Raw genomic sequence first — 18,144 nt, forward strand, 5'->3', positions numbered from 1 at the left:
CCAATCCTGACCAAGGAAACCGACGTCACTTCGCTCTCGTGGCCAAAACCGAAAGGCCGCGTTGACAGCTGGCCCGGGCGATGGCCGCTGAGTACAAAGCAGGGCCCACGAGGATCCTTTCGGGACCGAGTCCCTGAAGCTGCTGTCCCAGGAGTGGCCGCAGGTGCCCCCGGGGCCCCCGCTCGCCGCCCCGCCTGACGCTCAGGTGGAGGCGGGCCTGGAGCACGGGGGCCTTCCTGCTGGTGAAACGCCGGCTGCAGCCCCCAGCCCAGCAACAGGGCTGGACCCCGTCAGCTTGGCCGCCCCAGGCCTCAGGGTCTCACAGGTCCCTGTCTGCTCGGGGGGCAGTGAGGCCCCTCCCAGGGCCTCCCCTGCTCTTTCCTGAACCAAGGCCACATGCTTTCAAGTGTCCTTCTTCTGTAAACGCAGGCGGCCCCTCTGTAGGGTGTGCTGGTGGGACCCTAGAGAGGCCAGGTCCCTCCCTCCCACCCTCAGACGTGCTTTCAGAGGCCCCGCCCCGAGTTCAGGGGCTCTTCCCTTGAGGACCACGTTCTGGGCCCTCAGCAACCTAGGGGCTTGGTCACGGCCCAGGAGGTGCCAGGCTCACCTAACCAGACGCCTGCGCTCACGATGGGACCGGGACGGCGGTCAGGACGGGAGGAGGCCCTGCTCCGCACTCCCGCTCACCCCGGCGCCTTTGACCCCAGGGTCCCGCCGAGGCGGGCCCGTGTCTGAGGTTGGACGCTGGCCCTCAGGTCTGCTTTGCGCCAGCAAGCTCCGCCGTGGTCCCGCTGGAGTCAGGGCGGGGGTCGCAGAAGGCGCCCGTCTCCCTCCTCCAGGCCCTGCCCCGCCTCACAGCTTTCGGGCGAGAGCAGACGGCTGGGCTTGGGCCCCCGTCCCCCACGGGCTCTCCCGGCCCTGCACCCGCCGACGGCGCTCGTCTGCCCGCTGTTTTCGGGGCACACGTGTGGTCCCGGGGCCCCTCAGGCAGAGGTTCTGAGACCAGCCCGGTGCGGCTTCCTCTGGGGGACGGGTTCTCGCTGCCTTGTTCCAGGCTGGCTTTGTGCGCCCACACGGACGGACCGTCCACGCAGGGCCCACGAGAGCACCGGTGACCTCTCACCCACCAGATCACGGGGCCCCCGGCACCTTTTCCCAAATGAAAGAGAAAAACAATCCTTCGACGAGGTGCCTTCTGCTCTCATTTTATAGGAAGACCTTGGGGCTCAGATTTTTACACGAATTAGCCTGACTGCAGGTGCCTCGAGGACGCCTGGTTTCCAAATCACCCTGAACGCGTCTCCATGGAGTCCGGTGCCGCGCTGGGACCCGAGCCCCGGTCCAGGGAGCCACCGGCACCTCATCGCCTGATCGCTGAGCTTCCGACAAGCCTGTCACGTGCTTACAGTGCTCTCGCGAGCCAAACAGGGTGCCAGTCGCTCACTTTCAGCTGCGCGAATACATAAACGGTTCACGCGACTAGAGAAGCGGTTCGGACACTAGGAATCGAGAAGCTGGAGCCGCGGCCGAGGCCAGGCGGTCTTCCCTCCTAACAGGGCACGTCAGCTCCCGGGGGCGCTTGCTCCACGCGGCCAGGGCCGGCACACCCGGGCGCCCCGAGCTCTCCCCGTGTCGCCCCGTGGACAGTGTACCCGAGGGTCGACAGCCACAGGCCCCCACCGGGCAGAGCTGCGCGACCCCGCTGGCTGGCGGCAACACTGCCGGCCGCCAGGGGCCACTGAGGGCGGCAGGGGCGTCCCGCAGGACACACGCCAGGCGCGCCCCAGCTGGGCGGCTGGTGCACGCGCCCCTCCTGCCGCGGCGGGCCCACGGTGCCAGGCTGGCCGCACGCCTGCCCGCGAGCACTTACCGTCGTCCAGGTCCAGCGGGTCCAGCTCCTGAGGCTCTCGCTTGACCGTTACGGGAATGGGGGCCAGACTATGATTACTGTCCTCACGCACCTCGGGCGCTGGCAGGGGCCGGGCGGCTGCAGGCTCGCTGCTCGGAACCTCGGACGGCTGCTGCTGCTGGTGGCCCGTCCCGGGGGGGCGCGCAGGGCCGCAGGGCTGCAGGCGGGTCGGCTCTTGGGTCCCGGGCGGCAGCGGAGAGGAGGGACTGTGGGGACAGAGCGCTGGCCGGCACCCCGGGGAGCAGCTACCACTCGACGGCGGACTCACCTGTGGCTGCAGCGGGGCGGGGGGCGGCGGCTGGGGGGGCCCGGGAGGCACGCCCGCGGGTCTCGGCGCCTCCTGGCCGGCGAGGACCCCGCCGACTGGCCGCGGAAGTCCGAGGGGGCCGTGGCCCGGGCCGGCCGTGGCCGGGCCGTAGGGGGCGCAGGAGAGGTCGTGGAGCTCGGGGCTGGCGCTGCTCTGCGGACGGGGCGGGAAGCCGGGCGCGAGGCAGGAGCCCGGGTCAGGCGGCAGGGCGAGCGGCTGGCCGTAGCAGGGCTTGGGGAGCGGACTCAGGCCCTGGCTCATTGGTCCACAGGTGAGGGCAGGCTCGTAGTCATCACTGGGCTCCGTCTTTATGATTGGAACTGCGAGAAAGAAAAGAAGTTAAATAAACACGCGCTGCAGATGGGAGCCGCGGGGCGGGCCCGTGGCTAGGATACCCTCCGAAAACAAACAGCGCTTTGACTGAGTCCCTGTGTGTCTCCTGCCTGCTTCTCCCACCCGATTAAAAGGAGGGTGTGAGTCATCGGCCCAGAAAGCTGCAGCTGGCTCTCATACGAGAGCACTGTTTTCCTTGGCGTCTCCCCCAGCACTAATGTGCCAGAAGAATCCATTCGCAAACTGCGGTAGGAGCCTTGGGCCCGAGGGCCCGCGGATTTGCAGTAACCAAAGGGACACTTTTAACTTGGCTGCACCACTGCATTTCTGCTGCTACTGACGCCCTATCTGATAAATGTCTGACATTTGGTGAACCTGAACGGTAAGATGGCGTTTGGAAGTCAGTAAAAATCTGACAGAAAAGATGAGTGTCCATTTGCTGTAGGAGAGGAGCCTTCAGCCACTCGACAAGGAAACCAGTTCCACACGAGCAAATACGCCACCCCTCCCTCCTGCTGCTTCGTTTCCACTGGAGACAACACACAACCAGTGATCGCGCGGCTCCTGGGGCAGAGCCGGAAGCCCCCGGACGGCTTCCAGACCACTGCCCTGTCCACCCCTCGCTAGGAAGCCGGCGGTGCAGAGAACCGGGCTGGGAGGAGGGCGTGATGGGCACTGGAGGGTCCCCTTCACTCCCCTCCAGGCCGTGGGCCCGACCAGGCGCCGAGAGGGCCAGGGAGAAGGTGAGCAGATGTGCCGTGGGGTCTGCACAGGGGCTGGGGCTCCACTCCCGCCCTTGCTTACTTCCTGTGTCCCGTTTTCTCGTTGGTTCCTGCCTCTTACACCAGTTTACAAGAGACATCCCGGTGGTCAGATTATCCTGCTAGTGACTGGTAAGAGCGCAGTTAAATTCGTAACAGATGCCCGGCGCTGCCGTAGCAAACGCAGGATGGGTAATGAGCTGTCATCAGATCCCCCCTAATCACATTTTCACCTCTTCGTGTGTGTGCTGCCGGATTCCCGGCGGCCGGGGCAGCCGCACGGAGGGAACGCCCCTCGCAATCCCAGCCTCCTCCTTAAGTAAATAAAGGTTCTCTCCCAAACAGAGCTTTGCTCTAACCAAGGTCTCGAGCCAGCAAGGATGCACATCTCTTCCGGAACAGCCGGCGCCTGCGAATCCACAGCAGCCGTGACGAGGAAGACGGCCTCTTGCGAAGCCTGTCCGCGGGGCGCCTGGGTAGCACGGTAGCCACACGGCTGGGACCCGGGGGACACTCCAGACCCACTGACGCAGGAGCACGTAACTCCGCTGAGCGTCTCCAGGCCCTGGGCTTTCGACTCAGGATTCCCAGAGAAGCTGTTTCCTTTAGTCTTGCCCTCGTTGTGCCAACTTCCCAGCCCCTGCTTCCCGTCATTCTTCCCGCGTCTGACGTGTCTGCATGCTGGGCAGGGAGGCGCCTGGTCCCCGGGCGGCGCTGACAGCTGGAGGGCAGGGAGGAAGCACGCGGGTGATGGTCATTGCGGGGCCGCCACGGGAAGTATCCCTGCTGCCTGCAGGCCGAGCCACGGTCGGCCACTCGTCCCCGAAGTCACGTCGGGCCGAGAGCTGTAGGGCGCGGCGCCTCGGACGCCCCGACCCCAGTGTGCCCAGCGTTCTTGGACAGGACGCACCCAGCACGGTGGGGGCAGGCGAGCCTGCGGAGGGTGCACGGGGCGTCCTCACCCTGGGTGCTCCGCGGGGGTGTGCGTTTGCTTTCATCAGCCAGGCCGACGACCCACAGGGCCTGGCCCGCCCCGGTGCCCACACTCACGGGCCTTTGCTGGGGAAGGGACCTCTCTCCCTCTCTCTCTCACAGCCAGCTAGGGCTCTGCGTGAGGGGTCGGGTCCCCGCAGGACTGGATTCCAGGGAAAGTGTCACTGGCTGCCGGCAGGACACCGAGAAGGGCCGCTGCCCGCCGTCCTCGGGTGGCACTGATCTCCGTGTGGCTCACATGTGGGGGAAACGCACGCAGGTCCCGGCAGCAGCCGCGTGTGTCTCCCGTGGCTCCGAGGGCTTCCTCCGCAGCGAGGGTGTGAAGATTCCCCACGTGAATGTGCCCTGACGCAGGGCCGCAGGCCCCAGGGGAGGGGCGGGCACTTGGTACAGGAGCTGTTCACAGCCCAGGCCGGGCCCCCAGACTCGGTGCGCCTGCGGCCCCGTGTCCCGGCGCGAGCGCATAAGCGCTCGTGGCTTCGTCGGGTGGCCCCTCAGGACCAAGGGTCTCTCCGCTCCCGATCTGCACGCCCGTGGCGGCAGCTTCTGCAGCCCAGGGGTTCTTTCTTTTAAATTAATTTATTTGTTTATTAATTTTTGGCTGTGTTGGGTCTTCACTGCTGCGTGTGGGCTTTCTCTAGTTGCAGTGAGCAGGGACCACTCTTCCTTGCAGTGTGCGGGCTTCTCATTGCGGTGGCTTCTCTTGTGGTGGAGCACCGGCTCTAGGCACGTGGGCTTCAGTAGTTGTGGCACGTGGGCTCAGTAGTTGTGGTTCACGGGCTCTAGAACGCAGGCTCAGTAGCTGTGGCACACAGGCTTAGGTGCTCCGCAGCGTGTGGGATCCCAGACCAGGGCTCGAACCCGTGTCCCCTGCATTGGCAGGCCGATTCTTAACCACTGCACCACCAGGGAAGTCCCAACCTGGGGTTTCTGCCGTGAGCACCTACCGGCTGGGGTCCCCGCGTGGAAGCCCACCTCAAGGAGGGGCCTCTGCTGGGTCCAAGCTCTGTGTGCAGCCCGACACGGGCTCCTGCTCCGAGCTGGGCATCCCAGGGAGGCGGGCTGGGGGTAGCGGAGCGGCCTGGGGCAACCTTGACACAGACGCACGTCCTCGCCTGTAAGAGAACATGTGATGTGCCGCGCACGCTTCCCGCTACAATGCCCAGGGTGTGAAGGTGGCCGTCAGCTCCAGCACAGGCAAGACGGCCTCTCCCAGGAACAAGCGGCCCTGCCTCTGGTCCGACAGCCTCAGGCTCCAGGACGTGGCTCTGCAGACGGCACTGCGGAGCTGGGGGCAGCCTCCAACCAGAATCATCCAGAAACGGCCAGTGGGCACAGCTGTCACTAAAAACAGCCCCGACAAACCCATATGACCCGGGGGGGGGAGGGGGGATTCGAAAGCTGCCCGTGTGGCCTGTGGCGTCCAGAATGGCAAGGGTTAAGCTCTGCATCAGCGCGCTGAGGCTCAGAGCTCTCGACCTTAAGGAAATACGGTCTAGCAGGTTAAGTTCAAGCCCTGCTGGGCGCCTCTCTCCTGCACCGGATTTTCAGCCAGCACGAGGGCCAGCTCGCCCCTTTCGTCCAGGGTCCCCCGAGCTCTCTAAAAACCCTCACCCTGTCTGCTCTGCCGGCTGTGGAGGTGCAGCCGGGGAAACGGCCGTGGGCCTGATTTACATGCCACGCGGCCAGCCTAGGCCCTGCGATCCCGGGGGCTGGCGGAGGGCAGGAGCGATCGGGCATCTGTGCTGCTGGCCGCTTCAATGTCCGTGGTTTATGACCTGTTTAAAGCTGGGACACCCGCGTTCACTCCCTCTTCGCCCTGGGGGTCTTTCTGGGAAAGTCTCAGCAAGACGATCTTGGGGGGCCTCTGTGGGCCAGACCCGGCCAAGGGCGTGAGGCGAGGGCTCAGGAAATGCATCACCTTCCCATGGCGTCGGGACCCACTGGATTCTTCCCACGGTCGGGTGGAGACTCGACCCGGGCGGGACCCCTCCCCACCGCAGCCTCCGGGCCTTCGCGGGCGCACGAGTCCTTGGTGACCCAGCCGAGCTGGGCCTCCTTGCTCGGCTCAGACACCCTCCCCTGCATTTGCAGCCTCTCCGCACCCGCGCAGTGGGCCGATCCCACCTCTGGAGGCCCCAGCACGAGGCCACCACTACGAACTCCCTTTGGGCACAGACTCCTGTGCACTTAACGGAGATAATCCCCCCCCTGCCTGCCCTGAGGGCTCCGCACAGCCCAGGGACGGTGACCAGGACAGAGACCCCAGCGCCTCAGCGCCAGGTGGGGGCAGTTCCCGGCAGACGTGGAGCAGACGCGGGGCCCGGGGCACATGCGCCCGCTACCCCCAGGGCACCTACAGAGTCTAAACGCACCGAAAGCAGAGGGTGCCTCCCGCCTCCTCTGGGGACGAAGGGGACCTGCCCGGCCGTGGGCCCGCCTGCTGGCCACCCAGTGGGATCGGGGAGGCCCAGGCAGGTCCGGCCGCCTTTCCGGATCCGCTGCCAGACCCGCACCTCCTCGGGTGGACGCTCTCCAGGTCCTCGCGGTTCACAGACGCGGCCGCACTGCCGTGTCACTCACGTGGCCAAGCAGTGTGAGCCTTGCTCTGTCCGCAGGGCGCGGGGTGGACACGTGGCCCCCCAGGCACAGCTGCCCCATCCCATCCGCACGCCCTCCTGACGTCTCTCAGATCGCATCCACCCATGGGAATCGGTGCCCACGTCCACACCCTGCCCTTCACCCGGGGTTCAGTGGATTTTGCAAATGGCTGATTTAATGGATGATCAGACAAGGGCAGCAGAGGCCCTCGGCTCACGGCCACTCGGCCCTGGGCCGCTACCAGGACCCGGGGCGGAACTGAGGCCTGGGGTCCTCAACTCAGCCTGACCCCCAGGATCCCACGTGGACGGAGAAGCCAGGGGGCAGCGTGACACGACCCCTGCCGGGGAGCGGGGCTCACACCCTGGCCTGCCGGCCATTACACAGAAGGACGCCGTCTCTCGTGAATCACGCCATCACCTTCCCACCGTCCCCGGGCAGACAGGTGGAGCACAGCAGCCGTCCCGGGCTCCCCTCACACCTGTGCGCCTGGGGCTCGTGCCCAGACCAGGACCCGCACACGAAGCAAGAGGAGCTGGGCGCCCTCCACCACCTTAAGAGCACGGCCCAGGGGTCCGACCACGGGACGCCCGTCCTCTGACCCCCGGGAGGCCAAGGCCGACTGCCTGGCAGCTACAGGGGAGACATTTGGGCCTCGGCCCTCTTGAGTATCAGAACCACGGGAACCCAACTGTTTTATTCAGAAGACTTTTCGCGCCTGTGACACAAGCTCCTCTGTGAGTCCCCGGAGCTCAGGGTTTTACAGACGTTCACATCCCTGGCACTTTGCATGGCGTCCAGACGCAGGCGAGTGAAGAACAAAGGCAAAACGGACGCAGAAAAGCAGGCCAGCCCGAAACTGCACCAAGAGAAAAGCAGGCACTCCTCCTACACGCACAGCTAGTGTCCTGCACACACGGACGGACACACAGACGTGGCCACACCTGGGACGAGGGCGAACGTCTGCGCTGCTCTCAGGTGGATGAACTCAGAGCCCCGGCAGGCACCCGCCGGCTGCGCGGCCCTGGGGCTGATCCTGTGACCCACAGGCCTCGCTTTTCCAGCTGTAACACAGACGTGACGGCCACCTAAGAGGTGGTGAGGGACCCAACGTGGCATGAGCCGTAAGGGCAGCGGCACCGAGCCTCCCCCGCACGGGGACAGCGGTGCAGGGCCCTCCCTCTTCCCAACCCGCTGGCACAGGGAGCAGCGGGGCCAGGGCTCAGGCCTGGGGCCACAGCCCAGCTCTTTGGCCTCGGACAGGCCAGGGGTGCTGCTGCCGACTGAACTGTCCCCCAGACGCGGGGGCTGAAGCCCTAACTCCAGGGTGACTGTGTCTGGAAATGGGCCATTAGGAAAGGAGTCGGGTTCAACGAGGCTGGAGGGGCCCTGATGCCATAGGGCTGTGGTCTTAAGAGGGAGAGAGGGTCTCGCTGTGCATGGGGGACATGGCGAGAAGGGGGTGTACGGGCGCTGAGCATCCCCCGCAGGCGAGGACGCCCCCCCGCCCCCCCGCCAAGGCCTCGGCGGTTCGGATGCGCCCCCGCCCTGTGCAGAAGAGGTCGCCCCGAGCCCCGGAGAACGCAGAACGAAGCTCACACTGTCTTCTGTTTGTTACGCGTGAGCCGCGGACACAAACGCCAGCAGGGCAGCTTCAGGGCGCGACTCTTCTGAGGCAGGAGACGTGGCGGCAGGAGCCTTCTGCACCGCCGGCCCTCAGCAAGCGGGCGCCCACGTCTGCGTCCAGGGCCGAGAGGGGGCTGGGGCGGATGGACCGGAGGACGAGGAGGGGACTCACAGACCCCACCGCCGCATGACGGCAGGCACAAGCTCCTACCCCCCCTCCCCCAGCACAGCCAGCACTTGCGCCAGGTCCTCGGGTTCCCAGAGGACAAGGCTCTGGGTGCATGGCAGGAACCTCCCGACCGAGACACCACAGACTCCGCCGAGACCCCCGCTCCGCGGTGGCGGCAGTGCCCGCCACGCCCGACGGGGTGGCCTGTCCTCCCTCGGGTCCTCCCCGCCTTTCTGGGGGTGCTGCCTGGCAGCCTCTGCGGGAGCGTCGAGTGGACACCGGGAGACAGCTCTGTCGCGGCAGGCGGGGTGTGAGCGGGTGTGGCGGCCTCGCCGTCTGTGGCACCAGCCCCGTGGCTCCAGGGCCCTTACCCGGGGCTCCGGCTCCCCGCAACTGGGTTGGCCATGGCGTTCGGGCAGAGCAGACCGCACGAGCCAGCAAACGCGCCGCTTGGCCTTCACCCGCTGTTGCCAGCGCTGTGTCCGAAGGGAATGTGATTCCCTCTCCTGTGGTTTGACCCGAGCAGCTGTGCACAGAGGGCTGTGACTTGGCGGGGGGCCGTGCTGGGGTAACCCCCGCGCCGCGCACTGTCGTGGGCAGGCCCCGGTCCCCGGGGGAAGGGGTCACCAGGTCTTCCCTCCGCAAGGCTGTGCTCAGACTTCTTGGGGGTCCAGCCTCACTCCCGACTTGCGTTGCCTTTGCAGTCGGTGGCCGTGGCCCTCAGGTATCTGATCAAAACCACCCTCCCCCTCGCTGCTCCGCCACGGGTGACGGTCTCAGTGGGGGAGCCTTGGGTGTGGCCCCCCCGCGGAAAGGGCACCCGCCTTCTTTCCCAGCAGCTCAGGCCCCACGATTCACCCCCTCGTCCTACTCTGTTCCAAGCTCAAACCCCTCCCTGCGGATTCAAGGCCACGTCGGGGGCCTCAGGCCGGTGTCTGTCAGGACGGTCGACAGAGTTGACCCCGTGGCGGCCTTTAGAGGGGAAGCCCCCTCCCCTTCACATGCCTGGGCTCTCCTGCCACCGGGTCTGGACACCTCACGGGGAGGCCAGCGGCGTGCGAACCAGACACACCGTGAGGAGCTCAGGCCCGTGGAGAGCGCTGTGGGGAAGGGCGGCTTCCAAACCCTCCCCACGGGCCCCGGCCCGGCCCTGACTCGTCCCTCCCGGGGCGCCCGGTGGGGCAGCCAGTTCCCTGCCTCTCTGCGGCGGCAGGTTTAATGTGGAAAGAAATGAAAACATCGGTCCCTCGTTCTCCTGCTGGAACAGCGAGAGCGCCCGAAAATTGGCAATTTACTAACAGCAGCCTCCGGGACGCGGGAGTTCCCAGGAGAAGGTGCATCACAGCGCCTGCATGAGCCAGACGTGCGTAGCTGTGCACCGTCCCCCTCCAATGCACGCTCACCGCCACGCGGTCGCCACGCCACTGAGCTGACTCAGGAAGGTTCCAAAGGCCCATGGGCAGCGGCCATGCCACCAGCCACAGCGGGCGCCCCGTCCCGGCTCCCGCCGGCCTGCACCGGGACCCACCCGGCTCCCCTCAGCCTTCAGGTGGGAGTGTCGGGTGGGCTTGAGGCCCAGGATCAACACCCCCAGGGCCTCCCTGGCTGACTCTGGTGAAGCTCCAGGACCCTCACCCCGAGCAACAGGTGGGCAGGGGGCCTGGTGCCACTGCAGGCACTCCTGGGGACCAGCTAGAAACATCTCAGGGGAACAGGCAGACCCTCCAGGCCCGAGGATCTGTCATGACTGACCTCCTCGTTCTAGGAACATGCTGACTTTGGCCCATGACTCTGAAGTCGTTGGCTGGGATTCCCCCCTAGTGTGTGAGCTGCCGCCCCTGCCTGCTCGTCCCGGGGTCACTGGGCAGCGTCGGAAACAGAAGCCCTGGGGACACAGCCAGGGTGGACGCCGTCGTCCCCCCGAACCCAGGGGCCGCTCCCCACAGAGCAGGCTGTTTTCCCTCTTTAACTGGGGCTGTTTCCCCGGGGTCTCGGCCTCGTGACAGGTACCAGGGCCCCTCAGCTCACAGCGCTGGAGAGAGCGGACGCTTTCTTTCGGGAGACTGCGGTTAAACCCAGACAGCGACAAACAAGAAACTGAGGAAAACCTCCCTGGCTGCACGTGGGTGGGTCCGTGGCCTCTCCTGCAACTGCCCGGTTGTCTTCTCTGCTCTGTCCTTGACCTTCCCGCCAGGAACCCCCGCTGTACACACTCTGCTTGCTCAGGGCGTCCTACACGCACCTGGAGACTTTCCCCCAAACACGGCCCCCAGAGACGGGAAGCGGCCCTAGCTGCCCGGGCCCCGCGCAGACCCGCAGCCGGGCTTCCTTCCGGTTTGAACAACGACATGAACGATGCGTCAGACGGCGGGCGGCGGGGTGGTAGGCTTCTCTGTGTGGAGGCTTCAGAGGGTAAGGACAGGCTGAGACCCGACGTGGGAAGGAGGTGCCCACCTGGCCCCTAACCAGCACCACCTGCTGAACCACGTGAAGACTCAGCACGAAGCTGCAGGGGGCAGAAGCGACCGCGAGAAAAAACACCAAACCTAAAAGCTGGGAGCTCGAGTCCCGCTCTTGCACTGGTGCATTTATTGTTTACAAGAGAAAAGCACAGGAGGATGGTCCCCACGACCCGGGCACGGAGTCAGGGCCGGCTGGGGTCCCTGCTCCCAGGGAGCTCACGGCCCCACGGGGCACGGCCACCCAGGAAGGCAGGGCAGGGCCGGGGCTCTCAGGCGTGGGTGGCACGGACCCCTCGACCCCCTGGGGATGGGGCAGATTTCCAGGAGAGAAGTGAAGGGAGACCAGGGCCTGATGAGAGCAGCACAGGCCACAGAGCCAGACAGCCATGCTCCGCAGGGACGGACGGACGGACGGACGGCTCTGTGGGCGGGGCTGGGTCACCAGCTCGAGGGACCGGGGGGTCCGGGTGACGGTCCACACAGCATGAGCGATGGGTGTGCTGGGCTGACACGGGGGTGATGGGGTGCGGAGCGGGGGGCAGGTCAGCCCCTGGCGGGAGGGAGCCTGCAGGACTGAACGGCAGCTGTAGGGTTGGGGGGAGACGGTGGCCCCTCGACAGTCCTGCCCCAGGATCTCAGTGACGTGTCTCTGGGGGCCTCGGTACCTCCCCCGAAAGGGGGACCCGGTTTGCGCGCAGACCCCCTCCCTCTGACTGGGGGCGTCTGTGTTAAGCGGGAGGTGAACTTCGAGCAGGAACTGCAGGAAACGACGTTCGAGCTGATTTCTAAACTGCTTTAGAAAGGAATTTTTCTTTATAAACCTAGGTTTTCTTTAAAGCATTCAATTTTTAGTCAACCATGCTTGAATTTTAATTAGGACACGATCATTACATTTCCAAACAAAGACTGAGTACTTTCTGCTGTAAGGAATGTAGTACACGTCCGAGAACAGGCAGGATTAGTGGAGTGCTCAGTGCCCATCCCAGAAGTCCCAGAGGGGCCCCCCCAGACGGCCCCACGGCAACGCACACTCCTGCAGGTCTGTTCACGTACACGCTCGTGACGTGATGAGCACGAGACCACGTTATTCAAGCCTGGACAGGCGTGGCTAGCGTCTGCCCCCAAAACAGTTGATTCTGCTTGCTATCCCCTCGGGTTTTCCAGGGCTTTCTATCACCTAGTCTATCGTACGTGACATTTCACACTAGGAGAAGACCGAAGCCTTCAAAAACGTCTTGCTTTTACTAAGATGATCACATGGCTGCTTTCGCAATCAGTCCTAGTGCGTGGTTCCCCTCCTAGGTTATATGAATCTCAAGTTTTTAAAACAGCAGTCACAGTATAACAAGACCGTTGGCACAGCTGTGCTTACGTGACACAGGTGAATCAGGACGCGGCCCTCTCTGGACACACACCCTGCCGGCCTGGAGGAGGGCGGCATGGGCCCCAGGCGCCAGGCCTCGGGTCTGGGCAACACCGAGAAACAACTTTCTACTAGTTCAGAAGCGAAACAACACACGATGCTGTTCTCCTTCAGAAAACAGCCTGAAAAGTGGAGAAGGTACACACACAGGTCTTTTTCAGGCCAAGAAACCATCCTCAGAGCGTGTGAGCGGACAACCTGAACGAGGTGCTTTTTGGTCGAGTAAAGGGTGTTTGGGAGCGCAAGCCCCCTGGTCACCGGAGACGCAATTATCCAACCAGGAGTTTTCTGTGGGACGTTAGCTCGAGGACAGAAATCATTACCGTCAGTTAATGATCACACCAACCACCAGCCTTCAGGCTTCATACAAGGGTTTATTTCTAAAGGCACCTGCAAAATCATCATAACCATTTGCTTCTCCGCCTTAAACATCTCTAGAATTTAAACTCACACCGAGGCCACCTCAGCTTCTGTGTACAGAAGAGCTGCACCTCTTCCCCCTTGGCGGTTGTATGTCTGCAAGCAGCTAGCAAAATGATCAGTAATTATCCCCAAATGCAGCCCCAGCCCCAAGAGTAACGAAGGAAAATACACTGAAAGCTCCACTTTTCTCTGGAAGGAACCGACGACGTGATCTTGCTAACAGGACGGTAACAGCTCGGGCGTGCAGCGCGACCACACGGTCTGAAGCCACCACGTGTCAGGGTTCCTGATTTTCTTTCAGGAAAAGCACCCCGTGGGTTGGTTCGCAGCGTTTAGGGTTAGAAAGAGAGCGTTACCATTGGCGGGCAGGTAGGTGAAGTGCTGGTACTGGCTCCTCTTCCGCTTCCCGTTGCAGACGTAGAAGTTGACTTGGACGGGGCTGGTTATCCTCTGGTTGCGAAAAGGCGGGATCTCCACCACCAGCGAATTCTAGTGAGAAAGCGGCAGAAGGAGGGGGCGGTGAGCATCTCGCAAACACACAGACACACCCAGGCCCTCCCGGAGTGTGAAACACACGGCAGGTTTGCCCTTCAGAGAGGCCACCCTGAGAGCCTGCAGGGACCCTGATTCCTCCCAGCAGAGCCGAAAGGTGGGCTGGGGTGTGTGCGAGGTGGGGGGGGGGGCTTCACCTACGATGCCACCGACTGGGCCCAGGAGAGAAGCCGTGAGCACAGATGCTAAGAGCGGGCCTGCTATCGGGCAGGGAAGTCTCCACAAGACCCCACGCCCCTTTGCCCTCACGCCAGGGCATGACCTTCAGAAAACTAAGCCCACGTTCACCGACTTGGCGCTCCTGGGGAAGCCGGGAGCAGCAGTTCAGGTAACTGGCAACGAAGACCCAGGGGAAGTGCTCGCCGCAGACGTTCTGTGCCGACGGCCCAAAGCCCAAGCCACGACCCTCTCAAATCGAAGGGGACGGGAGAGTCGGACTCAGCGAACTTGGGGGGGCGGACAGTCAGGCACGGATGCATCAGGGTGGCTTGCAGAAGCTGCTGTTACCTTTCCATGTTTTCAATGAAAAGTCAACGACATGTTTACAAAAGTGGCCCTTTCAAGTACAGGTATAAACACAGGTCGCCGTGGGGCAGCACGCGTGTGGGAGAAGGAAGCAGGCTGGGGTCCGTGTGCCGAGACCGGGCGTCCACGTGAGGGCCTGTCCTTGGCGCCAAGGAGGTGCCCTTGCTTTGGGGGTGGGGAGGAGAGTTCACATCCAGAGAGTTTCTTCAAGGTTCTTTGTCATATGATTTCGGTTAACAAGTAGGAAAATGTATAAGAAAAATCCATGGCATCCCTTTTTTTTTAATTAGAGTAACTGTAGCCTGTTACCCAATTTAACAGCAAAATTGATTGAATCCTGTTAATAATGAAATCTGAAGAATGTTTAACCAAAGCTGAGGAGAACTTCAGGGCAACCTCTTCCCTTTCCAGGTGAAGAAATGGGGCTCAGAAGCCTGCTGCTGAGGGCACAAGAGTGGCAGGGCCGGAGGGGCCGGGACCCGGGCTGCAGCCCCCTCTGGGCTCCGTCCCCTGGGGCCACACTTGCGTCAGGCAATGTCCCCTGTTGTTCTAACAGCCTCATTCCATTTGGAAGAAGCCACAAGCACGCAGGTCTCCTGCCTGAGCAAAGGAACCCCAAGGGGACGGACCCAGTGGGGGTGAGGGTGTGCGCCCGGCCAGACCCCTGCAGAGAGTCTGCACCCCAGCTACGCGGCCCGTGTTCGGGAGCCTGGCTGGGGCCCGACGGGTCTGGGTTTCTGCCCTGGCTCTGCCGTCTCTGAGTCTTAGCTCCACCGCCTGCGCAGGGAACCGGAAGAGAAAGACACTCCTTGGGGGCTGTTTTCTGAGAATTCAATGATATGAGGCGACCCTGCAGGTGATGCTGGCCCCCGGCACACAGCGGGTGCGCCACGATGGCAGACACGGCGGCCCACGGCGACCAGAGCCCGATCTCTACAGGAGGAACCAGGACAAGAGACAGAAAGGAAGAGGGTTTGCCTGAGCTGAGGCCAGAAGCAAAGCGGGGAGGCGTCAACAGGAGCGGCTGCAGGAAGCAGCGGGGTGCGTCCGGCAGGGCAAGGAGCCCTGAGCAGGTTCCACGTCGCGGGTCGGCTTCTGTGGGTTCTAAGAGGCTGGAGGGCTGTGTTTTGATGTGGTCACAGACTGAGATGCTAGACAGACTATGAAATTTTGTGACGAAGTTCTGTCCTCGTGGGAGTACCAATGCTAAACACGCAGTAAGGCAGAGGCGGGAAGGGAGACGCAGCGACAGGAGCGCCTGCCACGGCGGGAGCAGAGCAAGGCCGCCAGCGGCACTCGGCACACCCGCCACCCGCTTTAAGAACACCCACTGTCTGGGGGCTTCCCTGGCGGCGCAGTGGCTAAGGATCCACCTGTCAGTGCAGGGGACACGGGTTCGAGCCCTGGTCCGGGAGGATCCCACAGGCCGCGGAGCAACTAAGCCCGCGAGCCACAGTTACTGAAGCCCACGCGCCTAGAGCCCGTGAGCCACAACAAGAGAAGCCGCCGCAACGAGAAGAAGCCCGTGCACCGCAACTAGAGAAAAGCCCGGGTGCAGCCACAAAGACCCAATGCAGCCAAAGATAAATAAATAAATTAATTGAAAAAAGAAAACCCATTGTCTAAATTGCTCACGACAGTACATAAACTATAAATGCAGCACAATCCGACCCTGTTTTAAATATGCACAACACGAGGCACGTGCACACGACACGAGGCACGTGCACGACACGAGGCACGTGCACGACACGAGGCACGTGTATATATGTGTGTGCACGTGCAGACACACACCCGTGACAGGAAAAGGATGGAAGGAAAGACGCCCCAATGTGAATGGGGCTACATCCAAGTGGTGAAATTACGCTAGGCGTTTTCTTTGGTTATACTTTGCTATATCTTCCAATTTTCCACAGTGAATATGACACTCTTTTATAATTAGAAAAAAATATATAAAAGTAAACTTCATTTAAGAGATAAGAAAGATGAAATGGTGAACGTAAAGCACACCATTATTCACATGTCCTACGTTTCTTTTAGAACACATGACTGATAACCGTTAAGCTTTCTTTAATATATGCGCTGTTCACAGTGGAAAAGGAAACTCAACAACGGAAAATCTGAACATGCAAACTTGGCAGAATTATTTCGATGCCAACAGATGCATAGCTTCTGCAGGCCTCTCCTTCCTGCCCAGGGAGAAGGGGTGGGCGGCACTGGGGCCTGGGGGCAGAGGACTCGGGCCTGCGGTGGGGCTGGAACTGGGAGCCGAGGGCCCCCGTTTCGGGGTGACGGCTGGTGGCCAGTGTCTGTCACAGCAAACCTGAGGGCCGGCTCTGCGACTGCTGGGCCTGCGGGACCCAGAGTCCCCGTCAGAAAGTGGAGCTGCCTGAGACGGGGCACTTTCTCGGGGGGGCCAGGAGGAGCCCAAGAGGATGTGTGAGGTTAGAGGCCTGGACACCCTGGGCGGAGCGAGGTCGTGGACGCAGGTTTCGCCCCTGGGCCAAGGAGGAAGCATCTCCTTCTGATACCATTTGAAAAGCCTTCTGGTAAATGGGTCGGTGCTTGGAAAAGAAAGCTTAAGTCGCAGGTGAAAGATGCTTCTTCCTGACAGCGCCCCCAGGCCTCCTTCCCAGCACGTGTCCTCCCGGCCAACGCGCAGAGGGCGCCTAGATCCCTTCGGCAAAGCCCACAGCCCGAGGTCCCCTGTTCGCACGCGGGAGCCTGAGGAAAAAATTCAGTCCTTGACCTGGACGAGATTCTGAACCGTGACCCCCATTCCCTGCATCCACACACCTGCGTCAGGAGTGGCTGGTGGGCCGAGGCAGAGAGCCTGGAAGGTCTGTGAACGTCTCCAGAGAGTCACCTGCTAGCCTGTACGTTATGTTACCTGAAGGTTTCTACTGCTCTTCTGGGGCTAAGTAGGACACACACGCACTCGGTGGTGCACAGTTAACCCAACCCCGGCAATAATCGCTTCACACACAATGGTCTCAACGCCCCAACGAGAAGACAGAGGCTGTGGGGCAGGTAAGAACACAAGGCCCGAAGAGCCCGCTTAAACCACAAGGACACAGACTGAAAGGCGGGTCAGAGAACGCTGCGGCAGCTACGACTTCACACAGAAAACATCCTCCACCCACAACTCGAGGAACAGTCATTCTGCCTCAGGTCCCTCCGTGCGTGAACCACGAGGGCCACGGGAGGCCGCGCGTAAGGACGGGCTCAGGCAGGCCCTGGGCCAGCGCGGCGACCCCTCAGAGGTCAGGCGTGTGCGGCGGGCGCCCGTCCCCGCAGGGGCCCCGGCTGCCGGCCAACGGACAAGCCGGCTGAGCACACTGAGGTCTGACCTCGCGTCTGTGTCCTGGCTCTTCCCTGGGAGGACAGCAGTGAGGGGTCACTGTCAAGGATGCTGGCGGAACCCCGAGGCCCACCTGCCCAGGAGCGGGGAAGGTGTGCTCAGGTTCTGGACAGCAGGTCCTCCCGGCGGGGGGGGGTTGGGCAGCGGGCCCCCTGGGGCCCTGGTGACATGGCAGCCAGCGGGGACAGCAGGCCCCGGGGGTATGAGTGCATCCTGGGCTTCCTGGTGGGGGGCCTGCAGCACACGAGGCGCCCTGTCCTCCCTGGTGGCCCCACGTCCGAGTCGTCCCCGTGCTGCAAGTCCCGAGAGCGCTTATGTCGGGAGGCATTTCCCAACCATTTCCGTTCCTCGCTCTGTCTGTTATGTTCATCAGTGGTTCGTTTTAACAAAGTAGAAGCCATGTGCCTTGGGCCAGGAGCCGCTGCCTATAAAAAGCCCCGCCCAGAGAGCGCCGCCCATGGCCGCCCGCCGCACTTACCGGCTTGCACAGGGCTCCGTCGATTTTCGCCTCCATCTCCCAGATGTGGTGGCCGTCTGCAAGAAAGGGCGCGAGAAGTCCGTTACTCTGTCCTGACCGGGCACCGCCCCGAAATCACACCCGGATGCAGGCAGACGGGACTCGGGGCGGGAACCCTCTGATGAGAGGGTCCACCCTGGCCCGGCCGGCCCACTAGCAGCTGGTGAGACTGGGAGGCCGCACCT

At 62.9% G+C, this 18,144-nt stretch overlaps 1 protein-coding gene across 5 annotated transcripts in view; it reads right to left on the minus strand.

Annotated features, from left to right (window-relative positions):
• NFATC1 (nuclear factor of activated T cells 1) overlaps positions 1 to 18,144 on the minus strand; it is a gene marked incomplete at its 5' end in the record, with an annotated part of 101,918 nt that overhangs the window by 28,623 nt on the left and 55,151 nt on the right. For 3 of the 5 annotated variants that reach the window (XM_079943511.1, XM_079943514.1, XM_079943515.1), the window contains 3 exons: positions 1,871 to 2,536; positions 13,364 to 13,496; positions 17,921 to 17,976. In XM_079943511.1, the coding sequence (XP_079799637.1) occupies positions 1,871 to 2,536; positions 13,364 to 13,496; positions 17,921 to 17,976 (855 nt within the window). The remainder of the gene's footprint in view (positions 1 to 1,870; positions 2,537 to 13,363; positions 13,497 to 17,920; positions 17,977 to 18,144) is intronic. The other 2 variants (XM_079943513.1, XM_079943512.1) reach the window with 2 other exon arrangements.

The sequence above is a fragment of the Stenella coeruleoalba genome, assembly GCF_951394435.1.
Source record: "Stenella coeruleoalba genome assembly, chromosome: 14".
In the NCBI taxonomy this organism is placed as follows: Eukaryota; Metazoa; Chordata; class Mammalia; order Artiodactyla; family Delphinidae; genus Stenella; species Stenella coeruleoalba.